At 39.8% G+C, this 12,219-nt stretch overlaps 1 protein-coding gene across 1 annotated transcript in view; it reads right to left on the bottom strand.

The window, feature by feature from the left end:
• Positions 1 to 12,219, bottom strand: part of MMS22L (MMS22 like, DNA repair protein) — a 131,706-nt gene that overhangs the window by 15,038 nt on the left and 104,449 nt on the right. Inside the window, exons 18-20 of the mRNA XM_075554749.1 lie at positions 11,349 to 11,491; positions 7,176 to 7,335; positions 1,119 to 1,288 (exon numbers count right to left, since the gene is read on the bottom strand). Of these exons, the coding sequence (XP_075410864.1) occupies positions 1,119 to 1,288; positions 7,176 to 7,335; positions 11,349 to 11,491 (473 nt within the window). The remainder of the gene's footprint in view (positions 1 to 1,118; positions 1,289 to 7,175; positions 7,336 to 11,348; positions 11,492 to 12,219) is intronic.

Genomic DNA, 12,219 nt, shown 5'->3' with positions numbered 1-12,219 from the left:
CAATGGACTTTGAAGGCTACACATCTTCCTGGAAGCAAACTGCCACAGCTTTCTCTCACGGAGCCACGGGCAGGTTTGAACTACCAAATTTTCAGTTGGTAGTGAAGTGCTTAACTCTTGAGCTATCAAACTCCCAATGAGTCAATCATTCTGACATCTCAGAAGTATTCCATGTCCTCCTGTTGCTCAGAAATTTTTTTTTGATTCAAGCTCTTGAACGTGCCTAAGTTCAAAACGTTCTAAGTTTGAAACTTTCAGCCACTGTATGGGTTATTGCAGTAAGTTACTTGCTCACACCCCTCGGGCCCTCAATCTAACCTCCACCCCAATTAGTTTAGACACCACCAGAATCACCTTTTTAAAATGCAAACGTGATTATATCACTCAAATTTTGCTCAAAATGCAGCCACAGTCCTCCTGCAGAAAGAGGTGTAAATTCTTAGCATGGCATGTAAAGGCCTCCCATTACATAATTCTTTCCCAGCAAATCTCCACTTACACCAGAATGATTTGTTCCCTCTAGTGTATCTTATTCTCTTAACACTCCTGCTGTTGTCAATACACTGTACCTGTTCCCTCCGATAGGAATTTCCTTCCAACCCCCACCCACCCTGTTTCCTTGACACGTAATAGCCTCTACTGCAGCGGTTCTCGACCTGTGGGTCACGACCCCTTTGGTAATCAAACGACCCTTCCACAAGAGTCACCCAATTCTTAACAGTGACAAAATGACAGTTACGAAGTAGCCACGAAGATAATTTTGTGGTTGGGAGGGTCACCACAACATGAGGAACTGTATGAAAGGGTGGCGGCCTGAGGAAGGTTGGGAACCACTGCTCTGGTGTCTTCCTTCACAGGTGAGGCTGGCAGATAGCTGAGGTCTCTGCTCTCAGCATCTGTGCAGGGCAGCTTCCTCTTGACCATAACTCCTTCAGGGCAGAGACTTTTAACCTTTGCCATATTGCTTTCAGAACCAAACACAAAAGAATCTAAAGCCTGTTAGGTGGAAGTGCCATTTGAATTTACCATGTAACTTTGATATCTGCTTTAGTAAACTATGTTTTCAAGGCAGAATTTCAAAGAAATAGGTTTACTTTAAGCAGTCCCATTTACTATACCTGGAGATACGATGGAAGACTCTTCTGAATCGCAGTCAACATAGCTGCAGGCAGCTCCTTTTCCTGCTGTAACACCGTATGTGGGAGCAGCAAGCAATCTATGATCCGGAAGAGTAATTTCTGGGCTTTAGAGGTGGCAAAGATCTGTGCCCATGATTTAACCAGAATTCCTAACAGAGGAAGGCAGAAACAGCAGTTATTGCTTTCTTCTCATCAGAACATGGGTTCATCCAATAAAACCACATAGAATGAAAGCGCACAGGGCCACGTTAAAGTAGACAGACACTAGGAGGAAAGACATGGTTAGGAGCCAGAAGACCTAGGTTAACAAAGGAAGGCACCTCTACTTCTCAATAGCTCTCACCACTCTGGGCCACGCTCACCCACTCACTGCCACGGAGTCCATGCCAACATGGAGTGAACCTGGAGGACAGGGTGGAACTGCCCCCGCGGGTTTCCAAGACTGTTCACAGGAGCAGAATGCTCCCTCTTTCTCCTGAGACTTGGCCAAGAGAAGCAAACTTTCCTAAGCAGCTGGTACTTGTGGACTGTGTATACTTGAGTATACGCCGACCCGAATATCAGCCCAGGCACCTAATTTTACACAAAGTCGGCATTAAAAATGTGCTGGAAACTCAGTTTATACACGAGTACACATGGTATGTAACCACACACACACACACATCTATAATTATATAGCTATAGACTCATCCTCACAGATACATTATGTGAATGTATAGATCGAAAGCTGAAATTAATGAATTTTTCTTTTTTTTGCTTTGGCTGCTAGGAAGTTCAGGGGCAAATATCCCATCCATCTTCAGAACAGGGTAAGATTGTACACTGTGCTTTTGTGTCTACACTCGTCTGACCCTCATCACGCTGCTCTATTTTTATTTTCTTGACTCGGTTTCTCTATACATTTATTATCTACATAAATGTTTAGATGGTCTCAATTTAGTTTATAACGAAAATTAGAGTAACTAAAACAAAAAATTAGATTTGCTGCATATTTTGGAGTATATTTAACTCCCCAAAACGTCAATTTTCACACCTCTCAATGAATGGCAACAACAAAATAAACCCGCAGGAGAATACGTGGACGTTTCCTTTCTACCACTTAATATACACAAACACACCCGGTTGCTCCTGGGTTGATTCCGATTCACAGATGGTCTAGGTGTGTGAGAGTGGAGCTGCTCCACAGGGTGGCAAACAAAAACTGTGTTGCCCTTGTTGCTGGGAACGCACCCAATGAGACACGCATCAGCGTGCAGAGCTGCGTGGCCGTTCTCACCTGTCTTTCCCGACGGTGCCACCCTGTGAATGTAAACTAATGCCGCACTTGGCGCCCGCCTCGTCTCCTAAGCTGTGACTGTCAACTTTGATCTGATATGCATAGTACTTAAAGTAGCATAACGCTCAAGGCAAAAGTTGATTTTTTTATTAGTTAAGCTAAATAATCTTGGGTTTTACGTAGACTTCAGGCTTATTTTCTTGTTTAAGTTTTAAAGACAATCCCAAGTCATTATGTTTCAGAGGTTTCATAGCCTCCACGGGCATTTCAAAGTATGTTCTCCAACTACCCCCTTTCTAATCATAGCCCTTTTATGGAAGTTTTTCTTTAGATGTTTTGTGACGGTAGCTAGGCACCATCTAGTTCTTCCGGTCTCCCAACAAAGACGGCAGGTGCACCTGGATGCAATTAGTCACACAATCCATTTCCTTCCTGAGTTCCCCTTCTTCCTCAATTGGTCCAGGCAAATAGAGGCCATTTGGTGTGCCTCACACTACCTGCAAGCTCCCGCGACGCCAGGCACTGCACATAGCACTAGGAGGGAGAACAGGGCCAGGGCACACATTATTAGCCCATTAACTGAGATGCCCTATGAAACTGTACCCCTCACTTCCAAACCAAGGGACCCAATCACGTGAAGTCTCGCCTGCACACAGGCGGCCTCAGAAGCTATTGTTTGTTAGTTTTCCTTTCAAGAGCAGTCCTAGTTTCTAACTTTTTGGGAATTAAGGTTGCCAAGTCTTTCTTCCGAAGTGGATCTGAGTGGATCGGAACAGCTCATGTTTTAGTGAGCTGCCGGGACTCCAAACACAACAACATGAGTTTACCTTTTGGTTCTTGACAACAAGAAAAGAACTCCCTTACTACTTGTAATAAACGATGGTGTTTTGATATTAGGAGTTTGTCAAACAAACACTCTTTGTTTAATAAAGCAACTAAGAGCAGGTATATAATTCCCCTTAGGCTTTATTAAGGCTACTGAGGTTCCCTATCCCAAAAAAACAAATTCAAAAGGAGACCACATAATAACCTAGTGAAAACACAGCTACTGCATATACTGTTATATTTCATTTGATTTTAAAAATAAAAAAAAACACAAAATGCAAAAAATAGTAATAAATTGGAAAATTCTGTCATTCCCACATAACAAAAAGTTAACAATTCAAGCTCTGAAAGAAAACAAAAATATGCTTGCAGAAGAGTATGTTAAAAATACCAACTAACCAATAATCACTTCCAAGAACAACAAACAGCAACATTAATCTTCTGTTGTAAAAGAAAATATAATAATCAATCATAAAGAAACACAATGTTCACTTAGCAGTATTTTAAATAATGCTGTCTTGCTGTAGTTTCTCCAGCAGGTGGAAAGCTGCAGTCGGACAGCAATGGGAGGCGAGCCGACTTAGCAGCACTCACAGCCGAATGAGGAACTGCCACCGCCACTGACGCTGGGAATGCTCCACACCACTCTCGGGTACCACACAGCGATGACTTAGACCGAGCAGGGGCCTACCAACCCGAAATGCATCATCTATCCTTATTTCATCTGGTGCGGTGGTTCAAACCCTTTGCTGGAATACCTCAAGTTTTTATGAGTTCACCGAAGGCAGATGTGAAACATTTATTTTACTGCCATATGAAACCGTGCTTTCTTAAGGTTCAGTAGAGAACATTGCTGTGTGCATGTTAAAAATGCAAACAGGGAATGCGAAGAGGGAGTTTTTAAAGTAAAAATCTTGGGCCTGATTTAAATATATACCATTGCTTTACAGAAAAACCATTTTTGCTTGACAATGAACATTTTACATATTGACTGATACCTGGGAAATACATTAAAAAAACAAAGCAATATAGCACTAATCCCACCATCTAAAGATAACCATTGCAAAACTTCTTGTTCCTTCTTTCATATCTCTCTCTCTCTCTGTACACACACACACACACACACACACACACACACACACACACCTATGCAATGGGGTTTCAAAAAGTTCATGAAAAAACAGAATTAAAAGGTAATGGAATATTACACAAGCTTTTTGAAATCCCCCTCATATTATGTGTTTAAACGGGAAAGGAGGTAGAGATTATCATAATATATTTGTTACACTTAGAAAGCAACTCTTCTCATTTAGGATCATTTAAAAAGTATTACATACTATTAGGTAGGCTAATAAAGTGATTAAATCCCAGAAATGTTTATTTAGCATAAGCCATCTCCTACACTGAAGAAGCTCTTTGATCTACTTCTCCCATTGACTACTCCAGTTTTGGTAGGTACTCGGTCAGTGTAGTTCTAGTCAAAGGACAACATCAGGAGGGGATAAGAAGCTCAAAAGATATGGCCACGATCATGACTCAGCAATGAGAAGTGATGAAAAAACACCCCAAAGAAGCCGACGGAGGCCAATGAGGGAGACCAAGTCTACTTCAGAATGAGAAGCTTTCGGACTTTTCACTGAAGGATCATGGCTCGAATTGTAATTACAGAAACAGGCGGGCAGAAGACAGAGCGCATGACCAAAAGGCAAGGCACAGAAGCAGAAAGCCACAGGGCCAGGAGTGACTGGAGTCTGTTTCAGCCTTCAGGGGGTTTTCATCATCAGAGTTCGGAGCCTCTCTCTCAGCCCCAGTCCTACGACGGGACGAGGAAGCCGCAGAGGCAGGCCTGTTAGGAACCGGCACCGTAACTAAGGCATAGTTTCAGTGGCTACTCTCGTCCGCAAGTGGATATGAAATCTCCAACTCTCAAAGCCTTTTAATTGTTCGATCTCCATTTTGTTCTAAACCTTTTCAGTCAGCCATCCTTAATTTCTAATAAATAAATGGACCCCATTGTAGCAGTCCACCTCTAAAACTAAACTCACTGCCAGGAGTCAATTCTGACTCAGGGGGACCCGACCTGCTGCTGTGGGCTTGTCCGACTTTAACTCGTTACAGGAGTGGAAAGTCCCACCTTTCCCCAGCAGAGCGGCTGGTGTCACAAATAACAGCCCCACACAAACCAACGGTCCCGCCAGGGATCCTTCTTACTTGACAACATTGTCGCGTTTACAACAGTGTAAACCACCTACTTCACCCCACTGTGTTAGAGAGGAATGATGTGCATCCGGACAATGCTGAGGTTTAAGCTGGCTATGGTTAGGTGGAGATGCTGACTTGGCTGGGCCCTGAGTCTCAGAGGTGTGGTGATTAGCTATGTAATAAAGAGTCCAGCCTCCATTTTGTGACTGGATATGGTCATCCTTCATTTTCACATATTTTTGTGTAAATGTTTTAGAAATTAACCAAGTAAGGAGTGAGTGTACACTCTATTCTTAATCTCTCAGACATAAAAAGAGAATACAGAACCGCCTCCCAGGAAGTAAAAAAAATCCACAAGGGAGTAAAACAAGGAAATCCCTCAATTCTTCATAAGGAGAATTTTACCCACCCTTTCCAGGTCTACAAGTCACCAATCCAAAAATGCTCTTGCAGTCCTTTAGAAGACTGTCACAGGAAGCCCGGTGGGGTGGCACTATCAGTAAGCACTGGACTGCTAACCACAAGGTCAGTGGTTAAAATCATCAGCTGCTCGGTAGGCAAAAGACAAGGCTGTCTGCTCTCTTCAAGATGTCTAACAGCCTCACATCCCCTGTGCAGGGTTGCTATGATTCGGAATCAACTTCACAGCAGTGGGTTTAATAAATTAAAAAATAAATAAAGGCATACTTAACAAACACACCATACATTTAGCTTGGCGAAAATCTAAATGCATACTAGAGAAAACTTTTCAGAGACTCATAATTTATAAACTTAAATGCTAAAATATCCACTAGTTTACATTTTATTAAATTAAATTTAAAATAAATTCCCATTTACAGTTTTCTCTAAAGTTAAGATGGCTGAATTTCTGTAATAGCTTTCATTACACTTACATCACCCATATTTACACATTTTCACATTCTTCTTTAGCTTTCACAGCAAAGGTAAAAGGTTTCAGACAGTCCAAATCAGGTATAGTCACATGCTCACAAGGTCAAAGGAAACAGATATAAGGTGTTGGCCACAGAGAAATAAAAAAACAAAAACCACCTAAGAAACTTAAATGATGTATAAAAACTTCCGAGGACACTCTTCTCATTTCCCTTTATCTAGTCCCTAGTTTTGGTGAGCAAAAAGGTTTCAGCGAACAAAGACATTCAAATTACTGATTTCCTTAAGCTGGATGAACTCAGTTGTTACACAACAGGCATAGAACGAAAAAAGGATTTTTTTTTCTGAAAGGAGAAAACAGTTTTGTGAGAAATAAGCATTGAAGCATAAATATCTTCAGCGTCGCAGTACATCCCTCCTGATCTCCTTCATACAGAGCAGAGGACAAAACAGAAGAGTATGCCGATTCTCTGATATTTTTATTCTAATACTTAAACTACAGGGATGCAACAGAAAAGGTCTATCTTAGTTATCCAGATGTTCACAATATGAATGATTTACAACAGACTATTGACAGCAACTTGGTATTGGCATATTTCCCTATATTGATCATAATAAATATTAACACACAATATAACAAGAAAAGTAATGTAGGAGATGGGATTTGGCAGAGAAAAAGTTGAAAGTGTGAATTATTTCCAAGTAAGTCACTTGAAACTCTTCTTAGGAGCTGAATAAATAGTGGTGACAGATCAGCATGGTTCTTCAGCCACTTCCACACCATGATCTTGTAGGTTCAACCTAAGAGGTGTTATAAGCAAAATGATGTCAGGAATACTTACCCATCATCCCATAAGTCAGCTGCAGGCCAGCACTGGATTTTTTTTTCCCCAAGTAGGGTTTGATATATTTTAATACTTCACCAAGGTATTCTAAGGATTTTGTGACCATGGCAGATTTATCAGACAGTGTCTGCAGGTTCCTGTAAGTTATACCAACAGCCTATAAATAAAGGGAAACAGGGTTTAGCTTTCCAAACTTAACACAACAGATTTTGCAAAATAAAGATACTTTCTCCCTCTTCTTACACACATACACCCACGCGCGCGCGCGCGCACACACACACACACACACACATTTTCTTACACGTCTTCATTCTTTGCCAATAAAGGTTTCCGTACAATAAAATAAAAAGCCCTGCCTTTTATAATAAAAAGGATAGTTAAAAGAAAATCAGCTTTCAATATTAAGGAGGAGTGATTTAGAAAAGTACTACCGAAAAGAAACAGAGCACTGACGACATGAGAAGCTTATAAACAAATCAGATTAAGACTTCCAAATGGCCTGGCTCCCCATACTTCTAGATTGTTGTTGGAATGTAAACCCCCCAAATCCCCATGGGAAAACCTACGAGTAAGGTTACCAAACTCCTACAAGGAAGACCTTTTAGTTCAGCTCTGTAATGTGATTGATCTTCCCCTTCAGAATTAATTTTCTTTATGAGTTACTTTGACTACTTGGAGGCAAACCACACAAGCAGACAAAAGTGATGAGGCTGCGGGGACAGGGATAGAAACGTGGGGAGGAACAGAGAAGGGCAAAAAGGAGGTGTGTGAAGGGGAGAGAGCTGTGAAGTGAGTCTATCAAAGAATAATGAGGTCAGGGGATAGGAAAGGAAATAAATTGAGATGAGGTAGTGATCAGCAAGAAGAGGTGACATGCTAAATAAGGAAGCAAGAGAAGACCAGGCTAGAGGTTTGAGGAGATGCTATGTTTGCAAATAATTTGGGGGGACTTGCAATAAATTTCAAAGACCAATTTACCTATTGTTTCTATAGCTCTCAGCAGGGAAAAAGGAGAAAAAGCGGGGTACTTGCACTGAGCAAGGCTGAGGAGGACCAAAAGACACAGTCAGAGCAGTGGAAACGAAGCCCTCCAGAGGACAAATTAAATAGGCCGTAAGAGGATGCTGCACTTAGCGAAAAAGACGTGTTTGAAAAGGCAGACGTTCACAACCAGGCTGTTCAGAGAGCTGGAGGGCCAAGTGGTGGCAGGCAAAACGCTGCCCGCTGTTCCCAGTGATGGCCCCGTTGGTTGATGGTGTGGTCGTGGGAGTGAACGGCTACAGTCGAGCAGAAGCCGAGCTCGCCTAATATGACTGGAGAGGCTTCCAAATCTTTTATTCATCTTATTATTAGAGCTGGTCATGTCGATAATAAAATGTGGAATGAATAAAAACATAAGGAATATATGCCTAACAAACTTGAGGTGGGTAGGTGAAAATAACAAGTCGAATAGTTCTCTGCCCTTGGTTCTTCATACTTCTTTCCCTACACCAGAAATTCTCAAACTTTTCATCTTAAATCCCTTCTCTACAGTGAAAAATTGATACTCTTCCAGAGCTAATGGCTAAAAATAAATATTTTAATCTTTTTAAAAACCATTTAAAAAAGAAATCATAAAAATGACATGCTAACATAGATAACATTTTTATTGAAGAATAATTATTTTACAAAAACATTAGTTAGGAGAGGGCCTTTTTATTTTCTTTACATTTTTTGTAAGCCTCATTCATATCTGGCTGAATAGGAAATAGCTGGATTATCAGACCTGCTTTGCACACAATCTGTTGCAGTATGTTGCAGAAGAAGAAAACCTAGCCTTCCACATACATGTACTTGGAAGAGGAGAAAATATTTAAATAGCTTCTGTAGGTAAGTGTGGTATTCTTTTTTGATGTTACACCCAAACTTGAGAAGTTGTATTTCTTGAATATTGGTGATAATATGGAATCCAAAACATGCCAATAAACACTTTGTTCTGTTACAATAAATGACGTTTTCAATCTTTGACTTTGAATGGATCTCTTAATGCATGCATGCTTTTGCAAACACCTACATCAGCTATCTTAATCATTTTGATCATATTATTAACATTTTTGTTCACAATCATGTTCTTTAACGCTACCACCAATCTCATAAGAAATCACGAAGTACTGCTAAGTGCCCAGCACCATGAGGAGAGCTACACCAGCTCCCCAAATTCTTGCTTTTATAAACTTCAAATTCTATTTTGGCAACAAATGCTGCCAATTGCTTTTCCTCCATTTATTTTTTGAACGTGCCACCAGATAGCCAGTATGAATAATCACGTTTTGTCAGTGTTTGTCAAGACAGACAAAGCCAGGGCCGCGTGCAACCCAAAGGTTCACACCAGTGCGATCACACCAGTGCGCGCTTGCTTTCCAAGGTTGCCCACAAGGCGTCAAGAAAACATGTATTCAAGGATCAGATTTCAACAGGATTAATAATCACCTATTTCATTAGATATTACGTGAAATTGGCTTCTTTCTTCCCTCCTGATGGGTGCACGACAGTGGAAAATACAATGACTACTAGCACAATTTGGGGCTGCCGTGTTGCTTTGTGCGAAAGCTTTTGCACTACTTATGTAACCGCCAATAGAGTTCTGATCTCACAGCATCTGCTGAAAAACTTGAAATAACTCCCAATGGTCCATGAAACACACTTTGAAAACCAGTGACCTGGGCCCCACTCAGGCCTTCTCGTGATATAGCCGAGCATCCGCTCCAGACTACTCAACCAAGCTCACTGCCACCCAGGGGATTCCAACTGAGAGCAACCCTCCAGGCAGGGTACACGTATCCCTGTGGGTGTCTGAGACGAAATCTTTACGGGCTAGCATTCCTCCCTCTCTACACTACCACATATGTATTTTCAGTACATTGACTCTCCCTACTCAGATGCCTGTACAGAAATGAGTGACTTAGCAGCTCATTAGCATAGACTGCCTCGTGTCATTATTGTAAGGAGCCCTGGTGGCACAGCAGGTAAAGCGCCCAGCTACAAACATAGAGGTCAGGGGTTTGAACTCACCAGCTGCTTGGCAGGAAAAGGATGTGGCAGTTTGCTTCAATAAAAGTTTATGGCTTTAGAAGTCCTATGGGACAGATCTACTCTATCCTACATGGTCACTATGAGTCTTAGTTGCCTTGATGGCCGTTGGTTTGAATTTGGTTTTATTATTACTATAATCTTTATGTGTGTCTATAGAATTAAAGAAGTGAAAGGTCAAAGACTACATTTTGCTATTCAAATTTCTTAGAAAATAATAATAATTTATTGAATGATGAAGAATCATCAATTAAAATGAATCAAATTAGGGGATTCTCTGGAAACTATCTACCCTCTTTTCTGCTGATATGGTTCCTAGCATACCAGGGGTGCTTAATTAATTATAGTTTATAAGCCAATTGACAACTATTACAAAAGTTTTAGGATTCACGTGCCATTTCTAATTCTACTTTAATGGAAATCAAAGGAGAAATCTACATTTATGTAAAAAGCTTATTGATGACAATTTTCATTACAGTGTCCACCAAATGCTCCGTGGAAAAATAAATCACGTTTAGCTCACGAAAGCCACTTCGACTAAGATGTAAAACAAAGTTCATATGTCCTTAGTAATTAAAAAGTAAAAATTTGAATGGAGCTATTTATTATACAAAATAGAATATACACCATAAATGGAATTTACCATAGTATCATAAGAAATACTGGGCTGAATACACACACTGATGCTGAATACACCAAAATTAACCATACAATTGTTTGCTACAGGGTGGTCAGACATTTACAGGCTGCAACTATGTCCAGACACTATACAGAGAAATTTAGTTCCTAACTACCTGAAGGACAGGGCTATCCAGCAGTTTCAGCAACAGGGTATTCTACAATTTAGATCAACCCTACAGTAAGGCTCTTATGTAGTATTTTAAAAATTATTTTCCATTAAAGGTAATTTTGTTGCCCTTAAGAGTAAATTGTACTACACCTTAGATTCCCTTCTTCTAGCATTTTATAGTGGAAGGCAACCAGTAATGATTCAATTTAAAATAATTCATTTTTATACAAAAACTTTTCAGGAACACTTTATGTTTTTCTAAACAATAATTGTAAATGATCTAGGCATTTATGCTAATAAATAAAAAATACCTCAAAGAATTGGACAAGTGCTTTTTTAGGGTCTTCTGAGATGGTTAAATATTCAACTTGAGCCGCCGAAAAAATGCTCTTTACTTCTGGTAGTTTAAACAGCAACCTTGTCAGCTCAGTCAACTGTTCCATGTATTCTCTCTCTGTTAAGAAAATTTTTTTAAATAATAAGTCAAATAAAGTTAAATTAAAATTAAATTTAAAAATACACACACATACAGAGAGAGATCAAAATATTTATGGAAAAAGTCCATTCTCCTTCCATCTCATTTTTCTATCCCTTCGTGTACACACATCTACATAGACACATATATGCATACATATATACACACATATAGAGATGAAAAAACAGGGAAGGTCCATTCTTCATTTATGACATGAATTCTTTTAAAATTAAATTCCCATAAACCTCAAAGACTGTGAATTAACTTTCCCCTACTAAGCAAAAGTTTCATGGAAAACAGAACTAAATAAAAGTGTACTCTGTTAGCCCCAAATGTTATTCATGTAGTCAATTGATATAAGTTTTCAAAATAAATTTGGACATTTTCCAGTATAGCATTTATGCAACTTAAAAAATGGCCATAAACTATAGTGTATAGACAACCAGACTGCATGCATAACAATGAAAAATTATTAAGTACAAATATCACTCAGTGAATAAGAGTAGAGCATAAAAAAGGGCAAATTTCACAATGGGATTATTTATTCTATTTATTTATTTTCTTATTTTTAAATTTTATTTATTCTCTTTAGAGTGATCACAGTGTGATGCCTGGCTATTCATTTCCAAGTTCTACTTATTTTGTGTTTTTTCCGGGGTGAAAAGCAGCTTGTCATCGCAGGAGCAAGTTTGGGTTCTTTGCTTCCA

This window comes from Tenrec ecaudatus, chromosome 7, assembly GCF_050624435.1.
Source record: "Tenrec ecaudatus isolate mTenEca1 chromosome 7, mTenEca1.hap1, whole genome shotgun sequence".
Lineage (NCBI taxonomy): Eukaryota > Metazoa > Chordata > Mammalia > Afrosoricida > Tenrecidae > Tenrec > Tenrec ecaudatus.
The sequence above is the reverse complement of the archived record's forward strand: the minus strand, read 5'-3'. Positions and strand labels throughout refer to the sequence as shown.